General features: G+C 44.3%; 1 protein-coding gene across 2 annotated transcripts in view; it reads left to right on the top strand.

Annotated features, from left to right (window-relative positions):
• robo2 (roundabout, axon guidance receptor, homolog 2 (Drosophila)) overlaps positions 1-21,319 on the top strand; it is a 377,328-nt gene that overhangs the window by 154,767 nt on the left and 201,242 nt on the right. For both annotated transcript variants that reach the window (XM_061827028.1, XM_061827029.1), the window contains one exon: positions 19,315-19,641. In XM_061827028.1, the coding sequence (XP_061683012.1) occupies positions 19,315-19,641 (327 nt within the window). The remainder of the gene's footprint in view (positions 1-19,314; positions 19,642-21,319) is intronic.

Raw genomic sequence — 21,319 nt, 5'->3', positions numbered from 1 at the left:
AAAAATTCTAGACAATATCCATAATTGATGCTTGTGCGTCGATATTGTATCTGACATCCCATTACCATTCATGTTTTTTTTTTTTTTTTTTTTTTTTTTGCATTTCTGCAAAACACCACAATGGATTTTTATGGGTACAATGAACATAAGCGATTGAAGAGCTTTCATGAACACTTTGACTCATGCTGGCACAATCAGGAGCGCACGTTCAGAAAGGAAATCATTTGTTTGAATGATCATAGATGTTGGCAGGATGCATGTCATCCGGATGAAGAAAGAGTGGAAATCATATTCATAATTTTTTGCTGTGTTTACTGTTCATGGATAGGTTAAAAAAATCAGCAATGAAACATTATACTCGATGCTCATAAAATACAATCCAAAAATACAGTAAGTTGTGCTTATAACCCCAAACCTTTGAGTTGTGTATTGTTGCCTTTATTATGCCCCCCTCCTCCCCCCACCCATCAAGTGACAACTCGAGCATTTCAAGCTCATTTTTGATTTACTTGTTTTCTTTGTGTGTGTGCCAGAGAGTTAACTGCATTTCTGTCCTGGTTGTTCAGTGACTGAAAAGCTTTTCAAACAAAGCGGGTTCATACCATAAAGGATTTACAACAATTTATTGTGGTAGAGTTTTAAAGCAAAAAAAAAAAACACACAAAAAAAAAACAATTTCGTTAAAAATCCATTACTCTGCTCACCAAGGTCACGCCAATATTTGAAATAACTTCTCTGTGTGATGCAGTGCACTTCTACGGCGCGTTTGACAATAATAAGCCTGTCTCCAAAGTAAATTTGATCAATGTTTGAATATATATTCAATATTTACTTTTTTTTTTTTTTAACAAAAGAGATTTTTCTGCAGTGCTCTCTCTGCTTACGGGCTGTTTGGGTTGTTGTGGCCAGACTGACCAGTAGGGGGAGCTCACAGTTCACTATGATGGGAAGGAGGTTGCTGGGCAGACCACATGCGCCGCAGCCCTCTTCCCTTTTGCGTCGTACCCCCCCCCCGCCCCCCATCTTACTCTCTCCCCCCTCTCTGTGAACCTCAACAGCTTGTGTCACAACTGCTGCTTCGATGTGTCTGCCAGCTAAAAATAATCACGATAATAACACGGACACTTCTGATTGGAGGCTTAATGCATCGTTGTGGCGTGTGTTCGAGATGCGGAGGCAGCCGTCCACCTGGTCCTTCCAAGTCGCCGATAATTCATATCTCAAAAAATTTGCACGTCACCCACAATGCACTTTAATTACTAAGCAGTTCACTTGATGCTCGTTTGACCTTAATGTGGCGCTCACACAGATGAAAAAAAAAAAAAAATGAAGCGAGCACTCCACGTGATGACTTTATGCTAACGAATCTTCATTAAAGATGCAAAGGAAGTCAAGTGTCATTTTCCGGAAGTGTCAGATTTTAGAAAGAACTCTTTAAGTGTCTTAAGGTGTATGTTTGAGCAAAAACGTATTTTTGTTATTTGAATTGTATCAACTAACTCTCACAATCCGTGTTGTCATTGATTTGCATAAACTAAAAAAAAAAAAAAAATGGTCAAAACCTCCCCGATCGGTCCAAAGTTTGTTTGTTTTAGTCCAGATGCGAACGCAACCGGTCGAAGCGTCATTTTCCGTCCAGCTGCTGGCCAGCTTTTGTAGTGTTAATCGTCCCCAGGCCTGCCAAAGCGCCTCACTTGCCTTCTCTTGCCTTCCGCTGCTGGCGTGCGGGCGATGCCGGCTGCGCAAAGAGCGTGCGCGCTGCGTGCGTCCGAGGAGGAGGCGGCGGCGGCGGCGGCGTCGGCGGCGGCGCACGGGCAGGAGGATGTTGTTGTCTTCCTCCTCCTTCTTCTGATAAGACACACTAACACTTAACATCCCTCCCCTACACTCTTCCTCCTCAGGGAGGGTGCGTTTTCGAGTTAAAAAAAAAAAAAAGAAGAGAAGAGAAGAAGAAGAAACAACTTGTTTGCGTTTAGTTCGGGGAATGTTGCGGTGGATGCGCGCGCCGTGCGTCACCGCCGCACCCGACGATCGACTCCGGTGCCCCGGACGCGTGTGAGGGGAGGAGGGTGAGCCTCGCGTGGACTTTTTTTTTTTTTTTTTTTTTTTTCTGCTGGCGTGCTCCGCGGGGCTTGAGCGGGTCGCCCCGTGGGTGTCCACGCGACAAGCAGCGAGCGGGATATCGTCACCGGTCCCGTTCATCATCACCGCAAGCTGAGAGAGAGAGAGAGAGAGACTTGCTTAAGTTGCAAGAAGGACAAGTCCGAGTTGCCGGGTGACCTACTTTTTTTTTTTCAATGGATCCTCTCATTTTTGTTCACACAACTTGTCTTTTTGTCAGTTTTTACACGGAATAAATCTGCAAGTCTTGATTATTACATTTTTTTTTTTTTTTTTGCGCCGTTGCACTGAATCGGAGGATTTGCGCGCCACTCGTGGATGTTTGAATATGCTAGAATGAGTCCACTCGCGTTCATCCTGGTGGCTGGATTATTGCGCTTTCAAGTTGATGGTAAGAAGACTTTTTCATCTTTCTCTGGCTTTTAAGCACGGCTTACTGAAAACCAATGCTTGGTTTTGTCCAGTTCTGCTCCAAAGTTGGGAGCACTCCTTTTATAAAAACTACTCACTGTATGTATGACGTTATTATTATTATTTTTAAAGGCAACTTTTGACAGAACTCGTGGCAAAACCAGGCATTCCGAGTGAGATGAAATGTGAATTGTCACGTGGAATAATGAGCCTTACAAGTGCTCCTGTCTTTGTATTAATGCGACAGAATGGATCCTTGGAAGTTTACAAGCAAAAAGAAAATCCCCAAAAACAAAGTTTGGTTGTTTTTCTTGGGATATTATCTAAATATTCAATCTTATGACGATGATGATGATAGTGGTGGTGAAATGCAACAGAAGGTTGTTAGAACCTGTTGTGGCTGCCTGTTTCTATATTTTTGATGATGTTTTAATGTTGCTTTTACTCTTGTATACAAACGGAATCTGTATAAAGAATTATTATTTTTCCATTTTTAAAAGTGAAACAACCTCTTTGTCCAATTTTTACCCCGATGAAATCTCACTGTGCGCTGCTTCTGATGTTGCTGGAGCGCAGGCGATGTCAACTGTGGCTTCTTTTGTGATCCAAGGGAAAGAAACTGTGACTCATGGCCACAGCAAGCCTTGATTTTGCCACAAGTTGAATTTTCAAGTGCCAAAGTCACTTTGGTCCCTTTCAGTTTCTTATTTTTGCTCAAAAATCTCACATTGGTCATTTTCCTCATTACCATCATTGGTTTGCCTTTGTACTAACATGACTGAATGGACCTCAGAAGCACGGTAAACACCCGCAATATCGCGGTTCACGTGTTGCTGTCCGGCTTTTCACTTTTTCTGGTTTTTGAACTCGTTAAGGCAATTGATAGTACTGGTAATCTCCTCTGGGCTGCAAACGTCTTATTTTTGTACTATAGGTGTCATTAATTTGGATACTTTCAGAATTTTTATGTCCGTTGCTCTTGCTCTCTCTCGCAAGTAAAATATCCACCCATCCATTTTCTGAGCCGCTTATCCTCACGGGGGTCATGGGAGTGCTGGAGCCAATCCCAGCTGCCTTCAAGCAGGAGGCATGGTACATCCTGAACCGGTTGCCAGGCAATCGCAGGGCATGTAGAGACAGTCGCATTCACAATGCCACCTCGGGGAAATTTCGAGTGTCCAATTAATGTTGCATGTTTTGGGGATGTGGGAGGAAACCGGAGTGGCCGGAGAAAACCATGCAGGCACGGGGAGAACAAGCAAACTCCACACAGGTGGGGGCTGGATTTGAACCCTGGTCCTCAGAGCTATGAAGCCAACACTTTACAGCTGTGTCTCCATGCCGCCCAAGTAAAACAAAAGCATCTATTTTTCTTTTCTTTCTCATAAAGGCACTTCTACATCTCTGATTTTGATTTAGTGCTTGGGTGTGGTCTGCAATACAACCACTGCGATGTTGGGGGCTTTTACTGTCATCCATTTTTTGAAAGCAAAACATATATGTGACCCAACAAAATGGCTGCTGTAACAAAGACCATCCTTGAATGGTGATCCAAAATCGTGTTAACATGTGACTGTCATCAATGAACCCACTTGGAAACGCTGAGACGAACACCCGCGGTGGTGCAACGCCAGCAGACGATTGTTAAAACCTGCTTTGCCAGTTCAAAATGTCTCATGTGCTTTCAACTCTTCTCGCACATTCTATTGCCGCAATCTATCTTTTAACAGTGTACTTATCCAGAAAATTGAATGCAAAGAGATCATTTTGACGGGCTCTTTTTTTTTTTTTTTTCCAAGTGTCCCCTGATCCAAAGTGTGCGCGGTCCAACGGCGGCGGCGTCAATATGTCGCGGTGCATTTGTTGACTTGAATGTGATTCATGGATTATCAAGGGAAGATTCTGGGAAAGAAAGTGTGACTCATCACGCAGGTCGTCTAAATGACGACGACTGCGTGTGAGTGAGCGTTTCTGGGGTTTTTTTAGTTGCTTTTGAACCACTCACGAGTCAACTTTGTGACCGGCAGATACCTTGTTGCACAAACACCTGCGTGCAAAGCAACCGAGCCCAACGATAGAATGAGGAGACGAGCGCTTTTGTTTGCCCAACTCTGCGGTTCATGCAAAGCTTTTTGTTATGCGTTATGCAAAATCCTGCATTTATTCTCCCCACTCGCAGCTGCTTCTACACCCGTGTTTGTTCCGATAAAGGCGGATTAAGGAAAGTTTCTTTCGGGTGACCGTGGAGTCCCGAGAACCTCTTGACGGAAAATCCTCTAAATGCTCTCAGCTGTGCATAAAGCTGTATTTCGGTCAGCCCTGACCAAAATCAAAGGGAGAAGTGGGCTTCAGAAATACATGAGCCCAACCCCTTTCTTGCACCTTTTCTTGGGGTTCTTGTTGCTCGGTTGCTAAGCAGTGGCCCCATGGCATTGCTCGTGGCAGCGGATCTTCCTAATCATGTGCACCAGCCCCCCAGCGCCACCACTGTTCCCCCCCCCCACCCCCTTCCATTCATTTTTCAGAGGTAATCTGAGGGGTCCTTGGGAGAAGAGGGGAGGGGTTTTTCCCCTCTCAGAGTCCACTTAGGCAGACAAAACAAGAGTCTGGAGTTGTATTCTCCAGTAACAAAGCCAAGGCTTGTGAATGGCGTCAGGCGCTGTGATTAACACACGAGGCAAGAAGAGGTGAGGGCGAGATGTTGCCCTGACTCGAGCGGAGGGGGCTTGGAGGGGGGTGGGGGGGATCTGAAATTAGCAGGGCTGGGGGTACGATGACAGATTACAGCAAGAGTCACGTTGTCTCTTTGCGGGCGTTCTAAGGAACTGTTGTCCACAGCTAAACTTGTTAAAGGGACTTTTGTAGCTAGCAGGATTCGATGGCTGGGTTGTACGTGACGTCACGCTTGTTCATCTGTGTTTTTGACCGCCATTGTTGCAGTCAGCTTTCCATCGTCTTCATGCCCGATTTTTGTAGCGTCGACGGATGTGGAAATCGCAGAAACAGAGACATTGGGAAGCGATTTTTCTCGTGTTCCAAAGATTAGATTGCACGAAGGAGAAGGCGCAAAGGAGTTGTCGAAAAAACGCGAGCAAAAGTGGCTTGCAAATCTACGGCGTGCAGATCTGAAGGAAACTCGAGTACACAAGGCAAATGGTTATTTGAAAGTCTGTTCTGATCATTTTGTAAGCGGTAAGCATGTGTATTTCTAGTGTCCGGATATTCTACTTCAGGGAAGTCTTTCAGATCCTTTGAAAGTACGTCGTTGTGGAGAGTATACGGATCGATATCTTCACAGAGTTTGATCTCGTGTACACATCTAGCTTTGGCGACATCGAGTCAAAGTTGGCAGAAAACATCCGCCGCTAGCCGCTTACACATGGTTCTGTGGACGCTGCTATGGTGATGTCGTCTTCTTACACCTAGCTTGTCTGTAGAAATGGCGGCGATCAACATGTGATTGCAACCCAAGGATTGGGAACCATTCCCCTGTAGTTTCAGCAAAGCTCCTCAAACCCAACGCCATGGGTAAGAGCGTAACAGCACTTGTAAACAACAAATATTCCAGTGATCATCAGTGTCTGAAAGAAGTTCTGATTTGAAATTCAGGCACAACCACCTGCTCGTGTCGGTCCCGTGAGACGATATAGTTGGAAGAAAAAAAGAATAACCCCGCAAGCTACAGCACAAAATACATCTATTTGGAGAGCTTCTTTAGAAAGAGGGAAAACCCCAAATAATGAGCCAGAAATGGGATTGCGTACAACTTCCAAAAAATAGAAAAACCCACAAAAGAGAAAATATCTTGCTTAAAATACGCTACAGGTGTTTCTCAGCAAGACCACACTGTGTATTATGTGTCCACAGGGTGGCATAAAGCAGGAAATAAAACCTTCAAAACTGCCCCCCCCCCAAAAAAAAAACACCAAACAAACAAAAAAAAAACAAAGTAAGTAAAATAACCAAAACAAATTTACATAGCAGACTGGGATATAAAAGTCAATTTCGCTCCTGAGCCGATACGGGGACCACTTGTCCAAGCTATTCCAAAAAGTACAAATTTCCACTGAGAGCACGCAGCTAGGCAACCTCAAATCTATTCCAAGAAACGCGTCGGTCAGCAGCCGTCGACTTCCTCCCGCTCGCAGGCGGATTAGAGGGCGCGCTTGCGACCCGGCAGCCATGATGTCACGCTGAAAGTGGGAACCCTGCGCTTTTCACATAAATCGCTGTGGACGCAGGTCTCTTGGGGCCCCTCCCCTCGCTGGCAGCCAGGCTTGTGGTTTTCGCTGATGCTGAGTCCAGAGAGAAATTTGAATCCGCACGAGGATGAGGAAAGGACCGGCCTCGCCGAGTGGAGTTAAATGTAGTCATCGAGACACGAGTCGTTAACTCTCCTCTTACGTTTGCTTCTCGGGAATCGGCAATAATGTTCCTGGGCCAATTTGACCCGGGCCTGTTTAATTATTCTAGAGTGTCTGAAATGGGGAAAAAATACATTAAATATTGTTCATATCTTATTTTTAACTAAATTGTTGACCCTTCCAGTTCAAAATAATTTGCCCAAGTACAGCAAACACCTGACTTAAACCTCCTATTACTTTTTTTTCTTCAGGAATGGCATTGATTGAGGGTGTGTTTAATTATTCAAAGTGTATAAAAGGGGGAAAAGTATATATTGGTATTCGATTACTCACCACTTCATCATAAAATAGCAGCCAAAGTACTGAACTGAACCATCCTGCCGCGTTTTTTTTTATCAACATTTTTATGTTAAATATGACCTTGGCATACAAAATGGAACAAAAACCTCCAATCCTAACCAGATACTGAACAAAAATAACTTTAAATTTGTTTTCAATTTTTCAAAATGGCTCAATTTATTCTGGTAACATAAGCAGCTTAAACAACAGCATGGAAAAAAAAAATGGGCAGGAAGCTCACAGGAAACGAGCGATTATCGTGCGAGCTTGGAAGTTGTGCCGCCTCGATAAAACGAGTCAAAGCGAGGGCCGAGGCGTAGCGTCTCGCAAATGTGATCGTTCCGCATCAGCGGGCCGCGTTTACCTCGCGTTATCGTAATGGCGGCTCATTTGCCCGAACGGGGACGCCGCATAATGAGGGAGCCTCATCGCGAGAACCACCGCTGTCGGCCGCGCTCTCGTCAAAGACCCCTCGGTGTTTATCCTCTGATTAGCGTCAAAAAATGAGCGGCGATCGAGACCAAAAACCGGGGGCGAAGAGAAGCGATCGCGGGGGGAAATGGAAGAAAGACGGCGGGAAAGGTGAGCGGCTGAAGCGTGCGAGTCAGCCGGTCCTCGGGTGGGATTGACATGAGTGGTGACACGGGGGCCTGTCAGCTCCTATGATCTGCTAATAGCCGCGTTGGCAACAGCCAGGCTCGGGTTTCGCCAGCCAACACTGGGCCTTGTTCCCGCCGTAATGACTTTACCTTTTCGCAAAAGTGGAAGAAAGGAGAAAATGTCAGGACCTGATTATTTTTTTTCCTTTGCCAGATGACCAGAAATAACTCAAGGACGAGAACTTTTTTTTTTTTCTTTCTCATTTTTATGGGGGTTTACCTTTGCTTTACTGAGCATCGGTGAAGCGTAGCCCTGACATTTACGGAGCAGGGGAGAAAGACAGAAAGGATAGAATACCTTGGCACAATTTCATTTTTATTTGAACATAAAAACAATAAAGAAATAAAAAGAAGGAAGAGTAGATGTATTAAATCGCTCCCCGTCAAGGTATTGTGTTAACTCATCCATATATTCTATTTCCATGATACTTCCTGTGCAAACAAAAACATCCATAAATGATAGAAGAGCTCATTGTAATTATTGAAAAGATTTTATGGCAAGATTGAAGCGTTTATAGTGCGTCGACACTTTCCTTGATCGACAGCTGGCAGGTTGCTGCCGCGCAGGCCAAAAGGGAGACAAAGTCAATAAACTTTAGCAGACAGAATGTCGCCCGGAGCTGTAAAGACGATACGAGGCGACGACCAAATTGCCGTCTCACGGGGTAAATTTACATGCGGGGTTATAATAATATCATGATAGCATCAGAATATGGTGAATATTTGGATATTAGGAATGCAACAGTATGCCAAAAAAATGAGGATCTGGTACGCAACCTCAGTTGCAGGTTACACGGTTCCAGGTCACGATTTGGCGTGGATTTGGTAGAGGAAGGTACATCAAACTACTTGTTTTCTTTTGAGTACACAAGAACAAAAATGGTTGCACTAAACTGTCCAACAAATGAAACAAATGCACAAACTAAGTCATGTACAAACACAACTAATTATATGTAACTGCTTGGATGTTTTTTTTCCTTCGCATTTTAATGCAACATAGCTTGTCATTTTTTCTACAAATGGACAAACATTTCATTAAGTGTACATCAGCTTAAATGTTTTTCTTTTTCAAAAGTGCAGTGCCAATTATTTTCCTTAGAAACTGTGGTAACTAAACAGTATCTGAATGAGTGTTGTGTATATACTGTGTAGCTGTTTCCGCTACATGATTGCACTGTATTATTGGCAGTGTGCTATTTGTAATTGGTTACTACCTGTTAAACAAAGCTTTCTATTTAGACTAAGCTAACTCTTTTTATTCTTTGCTATTGAATTTAGCATGAGTAGTTAGCATAGCTTCCCTGTACTCTTAAAGTCCAGCTGCTTGGACGTGTTGCATGTAGTCCTTCACCTTCTTTATCGATAATGATACTTGGAATAAATGTTGTTTATTATTATGAGCATTAGTAGTAGCCCAAAAATGTAGTTTAGCAATTAGCGTTGACTGAGCGTGTCACCGCGAAGGGTGACTGTGGAGACAAGTTTGATGCCTTGCCAAAATTGCTAGCAATGACATCAGCTAGCCAGAGGCTATGCTTTTGTGTGTTTGTATGCGGGCTTAGCGTTTGGTTGAAGGCACTCACAATTCTTGTCCCTGACTCTCACCTTGTTTGTTGTACATGCAAACAATTGTTAGAGCGTTTGGTTCCGTATTGTTGTCTTTGAATGTTATTGTTCGCCGTGTGTTTTTTCTTGATTCAGTACAGATTTTCTCCCCATAGTAGAATGTTTGATTTTGCTAAATAAAGAGCTCGGGACCCCTGCTACGACGGCACCGACCGGAGCAGGGTTTCATCAAAGGAATGCTAATTCTGATGCTAATGCTATGTGGAAGCCAGTGTGAAATCAGTTAATTTAGACTTGCAATTTCTCAGATCTTTTATGAATCCTCCCCCTCAGAGGAGAACACTGAACTGCCGCCTCTGGTAGGAAAAGACAAGTCATTCAGATGCAAAAAGTTTACTGCCCTCACGTACGCACCGATTGGATCTGCTGTCTGTCATGAGGGAGGAATTCAAACACGGCCGTGCACCTGTGAAGGTAGAGGCCGCCATGGGGGAGGACCATCCCCTCACCTGTCTCGCGCACCTGCATCAACACAATACACACCTGGGGCACACACACACACACACACACAGACATATTGTATACTGCATAGATCAGCGGTTCTCTGTTCTCTGGTTGCTTCCATTATTGGCTGCACAATTTGCATTGCATTCTTGAAAGAAAACCTGTGCTGTGCTGTAAAACTAAAATACAGTAAAAACTTGTCATCACTGTTTGATGACACGCGATGGCAGTGTCAAGGAAGTAGAGAGAGAGAGAGAGAGAGGGGATTGGAAAAGCCAAGTCAATTTGTAATCTCTTTGTTTGGAAAAAGAATTTAACCAAATGTACACACAATAAAGTTAAAATACAGTGAAGGCAGGTGCCGGAGGTGTTGTGTTACCGTTGAGACGCTTCGTATAATCAGAAACACGGTGGAAGACTATTATTCGGAGCATGGTTTTGAATAATGTGCCATCATTACATCATCTGTGTCTGCCAGTTGCATTTGTTAGTCCTCGTTTGGCTATGAGACGACATGTTCTTTGGGACTGTGTTGCTAAATAGCCTTGTTGTGTAACCCACATGCTAATATATGCCGTGTTTCATCCGGCAGCCTCGTTTAGCACAGTGAAATATCGTGAATCAATAGTTGCAATGGAAGAAAAGTTCTAGTCAATTGCAGGTCGTCATGAATGTGTTTAGGGGACAAAAAGTGACCTTTCCCTAAACTGGTCCCTTGACGTCGAATGCGTGAAGTAGTCCAAAATTGTCCACAATCAGGTTTCAAGTAAAACTATGAGTCTAGTCCTATGCTTGATGAATTAAGAGGTGTATATTTTACAACTAGGCTTCAAGTGTTGCAAGAGCCGCGTCATAAGTGGCATCTCAGTGAGTGACCAGTTGATTTAATGCGTCTCCTGGCTCCCACTCAGACTTCCAATTGGAATAAGGCTTTAATGGCACCCTTGAATGTTTGAACCGCCGCGTGATCCGCTCACGCTTTTCCAGGTAGTGGCCTCATGAAATACATTTGGCGTTTGAAGATGCAATCGCCCCTTTCGAGCGGCCGTCTGACCCAGCTTTTACCCCCTTTTACCTTACGTCACTGTCCTGTTTTTTTAAGATACCAACACAGGATGGAATTGTTGAAGTCTATGCGTACACCATGTGCTGTCTTTTGAGGTAACGACCAAAGTGTTAAGTTTATCACCAGACACTCAAGTGTACCGTACCACCTTAGCACTTATTCTGCCGTCTTGTTGCTTTACATTTCACCTTAGCTGAGCCGTTAGCATGGCTTCTCCATCTTTTCTCTGTGCACCGTTACATTTTGTGTCCCGTATTTCTAGCCGGCGGCACAGTGGATCAGCTGGTAATGCGTTGGCCGCACAGTTCTGAGGTCCCGGGTTCAATCCCTGACCCGCCTGTGTGGCGTTTGCATTTTCTCCCCGTGCCTGCGTGGGTTTTCCCCGCGCACTCCGGTTTCCTCCCACATCCCAAAAACGTGCATTCATTGGAGACTCTAAATTGCCCCTAGGTGTGATTGGGAGTGTGGCTGTTTGTCTCTACGTGCCCTGCGATTGGCTGGCAACCAGTTCAAGGTGTACCCTGCCTCCTGCCCGTTGGCAGCTGGGATAGGCTCCAGCACTCACTGCGACCCTTGTGAGGATAAGCGGCAAAGAAAATGGATGAATGGATGGATGGATGGATGGATGGATGGATGGATGGATGGATGGATAGGTATTCCTGGTGGTGCAACCTTAAACAGATTTTTTTTTTTGTCATTTTTAAATCAAGTAGGCCACCATCAATAGCTAGCTCACAAGACTGCACCTTAAACAAATAGCGCATAACTTCCTGTTTTTGTTGAATGCTGGGTCATTGTTGATTCCCTAACGAGGTGTGCAAAGGATAATGGGTAGGTTGAGACGTGCCCTTCATTGATAGTATAGCGTCACACCACACCTTTTTATTACTTACTCGGCAACAGTTGTCTCTGTCACGGAGGCAAACTTTATTCCTTAGTAATAAAGCACATACTTGTTTCCGTTCTCCCCCATTCAGAGCGCTTGGCAATGCAGGTGAGGCGATTTCAGTTCTTGAGGGACAAGCGAGAATCAAATGATGGCATTCATTCTCCTCAGCTCAGCGGGAACGCTTTCAAGTAGCCACACGCTTTAATGTGGGGAGTTTTTTTTGTTGTGTTGTGCGATTTCTCCGACACAGCTGAGTTAGCGTGCGTAGTACGGATGCGCGGCCTTGGGAAGGTAAACGCTCGCTTTTGTTTATCATAATCGGAGAGATTCACACACATGGGCCTGGCACGAATTCACAGTGACGCTTTATCCCTAAACAAAACGTAACTCGTCCAAAGCGTTTGTGTTGGTTGAATGAGTCACTTCCCAGTGGTGCTAAAGGACGATTGTTTCCATCAATTTGTACAGTTGGGTTATTTTAGGGGTGTAATGGTACGACAAATATCACATTTGTCATATTTTTTATTGCTTTTGGCTTAATGTGAAGAGCCCCAAGGAGCCTGAACGTGTGCATGACGCAGTTTCAAAAGAGTCAAGTTTGACGTATTGCCATGAACACGTCGCTAGCCAAAACTTCCCCTGGCCAGAGGCTGAGCTACACTGTGACTGTTTACAAACTTGACTTGTGTGGGGAGAACGAGAGGTACTTAAACTTCTTCCCCCTTACCAAAAATGTTCCATGTTGGACCTCCGTATGCCTTCTTTACCATTCCAAATATTTTAGTCAACACTCTAAACACTAATGCATAATACAGCTGAAAAGTTGCGGTATTAGTTTTATTCTTATTTTTAGGTTTTACATTGTTTTCCAAATACAGATATCAAGCTTGCAACTGAGAACGAGGAGTGAGCATAAAGTAACCTGGAGTTTGCTGCAATGCCGCAATCCGATATTCCCTTTTACCACACGTCCACACGAATAAATTCAAGACGTATCGGGGAAAGGAGGACAAGCAGCATACCGCCAAGTCAATACGCCACGGCCAGAAATACTCTGTCTTGAGTGCAACTCTATCTGATAGTTGTTGGGAGGCGAGCGGGATGCGACGAGTGTAGCTTCTAGAATTCCCCTTGTGTTTGCTTGCAGAGTATAGATCTTTAAAAGACTATCTAGAGAGTGAAAGGGCTGGAGCGGAGAGGTGGGGTGTGGTGGGCAGGATGCAGACCAGTGACGTAGAACAAATACTCTCAAGACAGACGACAACAAGGGCGTCGGCAAAAGAATTATTCCAAGTGTTATTCCTTTCCCGAGCTGAAAATGGACCCAGGTGAAGGTCATTTCTATAGAGCGATATTGGAATACAGTCCGGTTCATACGCCGTTGACAAGCCAGGAAGATGAATCCGGGGTTAGCGGCCCGTCGCGTCCTAGCGTCACGGCAGGCCGCTGCCGAGTCACGTATGGTCAATCACGTCATTTCCTCACCGCCGCGGCTTCCTTCCGCAGAGACATGACGGATATGAGTCTGCTGGAAGAGGGATGAGGGAAGAGTGGAGCAGTCCATCAGTCATCCCCCTTGACAATTTTTAAGCTATTGTTAGGAGGGGTGATGTTTTAGATTCTTACTGGCTTTTTACGCTTGGCTTGCAGTTTCAAGATCTATAAATCTTGGAGTGGGCTGGTTACTATTGGTTACCTGTGATCACAGCGCATGCCCGCTGCCGAAAAATAGTCTTTAGGGAGTCCTTCCTTCCTTTTTATGCACTGTCGCATAACAACGCCCGACAATTGATTTTTTTTTTTTTTTTCATCTCGGTGGCCTCAAATTTCTCCTGGGAGATAATGAAAATGATTGGAAAAGACCATCAAAGGTTCTGCACCTTCTGTTACACACACGATAATAAATGTGTGGCGGGAAGAACAACTTCTATATGTGTGGTCATTGGCACGTGGTAAAATTCTGTTTTCCTAGTTGTAGCCTTTAAAGCTTTAACACCACCAGCTTGTCTGATGTGTGTGTGTGTGTGTGTGTGTTTTTTTTTATAGTTCTTGGGAAAATTACAGAAGATTCCAGTGAAGCTGACATAAGTAATCTGAAAGAAGAAAAAGCCAGGCTTCTGGTTCAGTAATCCCGCTCTGATTTCATTAGCTCTCTGCTCGTCTGTGGGCTCCTGCGAAGCTTGTTCGCGTTATTGCAAACAGAGCCGCTGTTGTCTGGCGCCGGGGTGGGGGATACCTCGCGTTTTGATGGCAGCCCGTGTGCCTTGAGACCCAGTGAAGTGCACTCGCCTCAAAATCGGAGAGGACTTGATTGCGCATTAGCGGTGATCGCATTAAAAAGAGTAACAGAAAGAGCATTTAGTGTAACGAGGGCGGGATGTGGGGAGGCTAAAATCAACAAGCAAGGCTTTGTTTTTGGCAACACATTTTGGTGTATTCATGTTTATTTGTTTTGTTAAACAACAAACATTTTTCACAGCATTTATCTAGTCATTCTGAAATTAGCCTGTTTTAAGAGGGCGAGCCTGTGTATCTCTTCCGTTTTCAGTTGACGACTACTTGTTTTGAAGCAATCCAGAGTCTAAATAGAAGCAGAAACCCCCCATAAAGAGGTGTAAAAGTAAAAAGATGGATTAATCAGTAAGCCACCGACTTGTGTACGGTAGTGTAAGCCGAGATGTGCTTGTGGCACATGCGGTGAAGACTTAAATACACTTAAAATACACCCCGGGCGGTCGTTTCAGTGTGTCCAGTTCGTCAGAAGCTAATGCTCATCTGGGTGTGGACCGGACCCCCGCTCATCTTTGGGTTTTGACATGATAGTGCACACTTGTTATCGCCTGGAAATGCCACCTAACCGAATATCCGTGGGCACAAAAACACTTCATTTGACCATTGATACGTGGACGTGACTCCATTTTGTGTTGTGTTTCCCCGGTGACCTTGGGCGAGTGGCCGGGTTCATCCCGGACAAGTTTCCAATCAATCGCAGGGGCTGTCAGGTTTGTGCAAACATCCACTGAGAGTAAATTGACATATGGTCGATTAAATTAGGTGCAGTGGATCAAGATTAACTGGGCTGAAGGTTGCTATCGTTAGCGTTTGAACACGCACCCCTGATCCCTGTGGAATTTCAGGTAAACAAATGCACTTTTTGTTCTTTCGCATTAGTCTAACTGCTTCAGGATGGAATCATGCACTGTGTGAACTGGCTCTGTTCTTGTAAGCCCAGTCCGAGGGCCCACTTAGCAAGAGACTCGGCCTGATCACCAATCAATGGTGGGGAACTGGGAAGAATTAGCACAAATTAGGCAGAAGGGAGTACAGACTACCTTCTGTTCACGGATCAATACGCCACTGTCTGATGGCGGATCTCCCTTTTTAAGGGAAACATTGAAGTTTGAATGCACGGGCCAAGCGGTCACCACGCTGTTGTGCTTCTCCATTGCTCCCGCCGACCCGACGGACTGAAACGATTGGGGAGAGTGCAGCTTGTCCCTGCTCTCCCCGGGGAGATTTAAGTGGATGGGCTCGCGCTACATGTGCATATCAAGCCAGACAAAGCGCTGGCCTTTCCCACCTCCTTTTTTCCCCTCCACTCCATTCTGAGATTAGCCCTTACGTTAGCACAATGGTCTGCGTGCTACACTGCGTCCTATTAGCCTCGTGTGGCGCCTCGGGGAAGGCCTCAGTGCAATACACACATCCGACAGCTAATTTCAGGACAAAGCATCTAAGTCCTCCTGTTTTGTTTCTTTACAAGGCCAAAAATTTCTCCCGGGTCAACTTGACCCGCTACATGAACACACTTGGGTTCTTTGTAAGAACCGATTATTTTGTCATTGTTGATAACTTCCAGAAATGAAATCTATTGGTTTTTATATAATATTCCCTATGGGTTGTTTTCACATGACGTCACCCGTTGTCCTGCCTCCAACGGCAGCCATTTTTGATCCCTGAGCTACATTACTCATACATACGCAAGGTGGACGACACTGTTTTTAACTGCATTTATTGAACACGCGACCGAAAGTACATCAAGCCAAGACTGACTACTAGGCTACATGGCATACACTCATCATGGGACTCAGGACTGCGTCACAAAGGCGCAATATTGCGCCCTTGATCTTTTACTCTATGTGACAGAAAACACGAAGGAGGAGCACTTACCTGTATGCTAACATGGAAAATGAAAGGCAGTGGAATATGCTTTTATGTCAACGAGGAATGGTGCATGGACATTACAGAGCTCACACACACTACAGAAATTTTTGTTAGCTACAACAACCTAACTATAATAAATATAAGATGTATAAAAAAAATATGTATACGGGCACTTACCTGTATGCTAACACGGAAAACGAAAGGCAGTTAAATATTATTTTTTAATATCGAGGTAAATGTCATTTATTCCATTTTTTTTAAAGTAAAACCTGTGTATTAGTTCACCACAGGCAAAGCTAAATGTTTATTATTTAAAATTTGATGACAATGGCAGAAAGACAAAAGAAGAACTAAATCCAGTATTTCACAAAATTCTCGAAACTTTCAAATGACTAACAAAAAACAATCTTAACTGTAATGTTGGCCTTCTGAAAATAGTATCGATTAAGCTTCTTAGCTTTGCTCGGTGACAGATCAGCACGATGGAGGTTGAGACCGGGCAGCGGGATAGCAGCGTCGGGCAATTGTCCACAAAGGCAAGTCTCCGTGAAGCACAGAGGCGGAGAACGTCCAAAGTCTTTCCCTCCCCACCCCCAGATAAATTTACATGGTATATTAAACATATTGACACCTGGGGGCCCCTGTGTCCATCTTGATATACAATTTAAATAAAAGAATAATTAGAAATAGACGAAAAACGCCATCCCATTCGTCCTTATTTTTGTTTTTTTCCAGTTTAAAAAGAGCAAACTTGAAGACATTTTGCCGCCAACACCAGTCAATGAGACCGGCGACATAACAGAAGGCTTATTAACATTTTGGCCGCCAACCCAATTGGACTATTCCAAACTTTAAAGCGCGCCGTTTCTCTTTTATGGCCGTCAGCGTTTGATGGCCGACCACTCGCTCTTTGATTGTCCAACGGCTCCCTTGGCTTCCGCCATTTAAAAAAATGTTACAGCATCGCAGGAAGTGCATGCACGTAAGAGTCGGGGAGTATTATCTGAGCTGCCAGACTCTAGCCAGCTCTAATAAAAATGGGAGTGGGTTAAGGTAACCCCCCCCACCCACCTAACTCCCCGGGCGGGGGTGGGGATTAGCGTTTGACACGAGCCGAGACCCCTCAGCATAAATATTCACAACGCGCGCCCAGCTTGACTATGGTGGACTCAACAGTTTTTTACTTGTTTGGGCCTCCTCGTGAAATATTTAATTTCTTTTGTGCACATCGTTGCAATGTGGACTCTTTTTCTGCCTCCCCTCACTGGTCACCCTTGGGTCCAATTACCCACAAGCTTGGGCTTGTAGCGCAGACAAGAGCAGATGGTTGCTTTTTGTCCAGGTTCAAATGCTGATTAAAGGATCCGCTATGTTGTTGTTTTTTTTTTTTTTTTGGGTCTAACCCAAGGCAAAGTGTTGCTTCATGAGCTAGTGAGTTGTGGTTCCAAAAAGTTAACCAGTACCCAAAAAAAACCCAAAACCCAAAACAAAACAAAAAACATTTTTTTTCTAGTGGGACCGGTTAAGTATTGTGACACTTTTTTGACATTGGACAGTCACTTGAGGCACAAACCAATTCACATGAAAGATTTTTTGGACTTAGCCGCAATGTTGACAGCGATTGACTCTGATATCTATGTGTGAATGATATCTCCGTATGAGCTGAGTAAAATACATTACCTTTTGTTGTTATGAACTGCTTTAGGGTGGGAAATGTCCACTTGAGGGTGGTCTTTATTTATTCCCATAAGAACACGAGTTTGTTGTCATAAGCGCAGTCTTTACTTTTTTTTTTCTAGTAAATCTCCATTTTAAGGTTAGGGTTGGAGCGTTGGCCTCACAGTTCTGAGGACTGGGGTTCAAATCCCGGCCCCACCTGTGTGGAGTTTGCATGTTCTCCCGTGCCTGTGTGGGTTTTTTCCGGGGACTCTGATTTCCTTCCACATCCCTAAAAAAAAAAAAAAAAAAAACATTCAGTGGAGACTCTAAATTCCCCTTAGGTGTGATTGTGAGTGCGACTTATTGTCTGTCTCCACGTGCCCTGCAATTAGCTGGCAACCAGTTCAGGGTGTACCCCACCTCCTGCACAAGCATAGCTGGGTAGGCTCCAGCCTTCCTGCGACCCTGGTGAGGATATGCAGCTCAAAGAATGGATGGATGCATAGTGTGTATCAGTAATGTCTGTGTAGATCTAAAGAGGATCGTGTTTGTGTGGGTAAACAATGTTCAGCGACCATGAACTGAAATGGTTGCATGAATTACTGATTCAACTCCTTTACATAAGGTATTTAAAAGTACCGCAATTCCTGGCCTACAGAGCGCACCTTGTTATAAGGCTCACCCAGTCACATTTGTAAAGGAAATCCCATTTGGTACATACATACGCTACAGTTGTGTAAAAGATCCAAGTGCCCACAATGAAACCCACATTGAAACACAAGATATTTACAAAGAAAAACGGTACACAGAGAGTCTAATGCTAACGCTAGCGCTGCGTTCACGCTAACGCCGTGGTAACAGGGCTGGTTAAAAAAAACTGAGACACAGCAGTAACTCGCTAGCGCAGCGCTTACAGGGCCTGACCGGTAAAAGTCAGTTCCTCGGCACATATATTCCACCAGTCTCACTCTTACCTTTTCTGCTAGACTGCCCCCTTGCGGCCATTAGAAAAAAATGCACAAATTCACCGCATAAACCGCAGGGTTGTAGCTTGTGAAAAAAGTCGCAGCTCATAGGCCGGAAAAATTACGGTAAATGTGTACTGTACTTTTACACAAAACTGAAAGTACACTAATTCCTTGTGTGTTGTTACACACTTGGCCAATAAAGCTGATTCTGATTTTGATATAAAATATACATTTTGCTTGCTTTTTTTTTTGCTAGCATCAGTTCAGACCTTACAGACTTGAACTGACTAACATAACGATGCTAAAGAATTCCATTAAAAATTTAGACAGGGAATTTATTTTCACATTTTCTTCACTCCCCCCCCATTTTTTTATCTTTTTGTTTTGCTTGTTTTTATGGGGACCCAACCTCACTATATATTGAAGAATTTTTAGGCTTTAAAAAAACCATCATGGTGGTGGTCAACTTTATTGAAATACTTCAGAAAAATCAACTAATCACATCTTTTTTTCCCCAATATTGTGTAGCTGGCACTTTGTCGACTGGACCATTTCTTGTACATTAAAGGCAGTTTCCCCCCTCCCCCTCCTTCTCCTCCTCCAGGATCCCGTCTGCGCCAGGAGGACTCGCTGCCCCGGATCGCCGAACACCCCTCCGACCTGATCGTGTCCAAGGGCGAGCCGGCGACCCTAAACTGCAAAGCCGAGGGCCGGCCCACGCCCACGGTGGAGTGGTACAAGGACGGCGAGCGGGTGGAGACGGACAAGGACGACCCGCGCTCGCACCGCATGCTGCTGCCCAGCGGCTCGCTCTTCTTCCTGCGCATCGTGCACGGGCGGCGGAGCAAGCCGGACGAGGGCGCCTACGTGTGCGTGGCCCGCAACTACCTGGGCGAGGCCGTCAGCCGCAACGCCTCCTTGGAAGTTGCATGTGAGTCCCGACTGGCTTTCCGTCACGCTCTGCTTATTTTTCATTTATTTTGCCTCATAAAATGGAAGCCATTTGTCTGAATGATTACCCTCACAGAGACTACAATTTACATGTGTTTTACCACTATTTAGACATAATGAGAGCAGGTCATGGAAAAGCAATGATTACTTAAACGGCTGTTCGGGACGTTTGGAGCTGAGATTGCTTATTTGCGATAAAAAAAAAAATAAAACATTTTGACTGATATATTCTCGGTCCCTCATCCATCCTCTTATATTTGTTTCTTTGGGTAAAAAAAAGAAACAAAAAAACAAATGTGAATAGGTGAGTCAGGTTGTTTATGTATCCAAAAATCAATCACTTTAGGCCTGAAAACCTTAATGCAAGAAAGTGTGTATAAAAAAACAAGAAGTGAGGAATTTATTACTTCATTGCAACAAAATTTAATCAATTAAACACCTTTATTGTCATTATAGGAGATAACGAGTGCTACTCCACAAGGTGCTTGAACCAATGTAAATAAAATAAAATCCTCCAAAATTCAAAATTCTCAGCTAATAGAACTGGAAAATCTAAATCCATCTTAAAACAAATTAACATAACTTAATAAGTAATCTTGCTTAAAACTACTAAGAAAATTCCAGTCACATGACCAAAAATGCACCAGTTTTAGCAAGAAAAATTAGCAAGAAATTGATCAGGAAGTCGGGTCATTTTAATTTTAAAGCTGCCATTTGGGTTAGATTGCAGGTCTTCGACGGTTCAAACACGGCATCTTTTGTAGGCGGGTCACAGAACGTGGACGTGAATCCAACAGTCGTGGATCAAAGTTGGAATGGATATTTTTTTTTTTACCCAGGGTTGCTTGGGTTGTATCCTGAGATCAAATGACCTTTGAAGAAGAGCTTCAGGTGGGCTTCCGACGGGGCTCAGGGACACCAGGCTTCTCAGTGCTTTGTATTGGAAACATAATTCCACTACAATTGCTTTTCTTTACGGTTGCGGCTATGCTTTAATTTAGTGTACTTGTTGGCTGCGAGCGAATCTAACGACACGACGGTTCTTTGTGCCCCTTTAAGTACCTCCACCGCCCCGAGTTCATCTTCGACTTCCCTTTAAGTGTGTTTCCCAGTTATTGCCGCCTTGTGATCTGCAGGAAATTGGCTTATGTGTTGGGAGAATATAGTGGGGGTGGGGTGGGGGCTGGTGCCCACCTTTTGATCTACTCCCCCTGCTTTCCCATGGGCCTGAGAAGAAGCCCCCCCCCCCCCAGTGCAACATTGGGCGACAGCAGCTTGATCTATTGATCGCTGGAAGAGAGGTTCTCTGGGTCTAAATGAAAATTCATAAAAAATAGATGGACTCAGTGGATTATTTTAGGTTTTACCTCCCTGTCATATTTCTCTGCCTGATTCCACACGGCCTCTTTTGTGTAAATCGCAGAAGGGAGCTGAATAGGAGGCATAGGCAGAAATTTGAACACAGGAGGGTCACAGCCAGGATTTTTCAGTTTTACCGGAGCTCAGCCAAATAAATGGTTCTTGGTTTGACCTAAAAAAAAAAACCACAACTTGTGAGTAATTGCTACATTTGCAGTACAAAGGTGAACATTCACACGTGATTGAGGAGATACGGTATAAACCATCGAGCCAAGCGGCTGCTCTCTGGGAGTTCTAGT

This window comes from Syngnathoides biaculeatus, chromosome 8 (assembly GCF_019802595.1).
Source record: "Syngnathoides biaculeatus isolate LvHL_M chromosome 8, ASM1980259v1, whole genome shotgun sequence".
Taxonomy (NCBI): domain Eukaryota; kingdom Metazoa; phylum Chordata; class Actinopteri; order Syngnathiformes; family Syngnathidae; genus Syngnathoides; species Syngnathoides biaculeatus.
The sequence above is the reverse complement of the archived record's forward strand: the minus strand, read 5'-3'. Positions and strand labels throughout refer to the sequence as shown.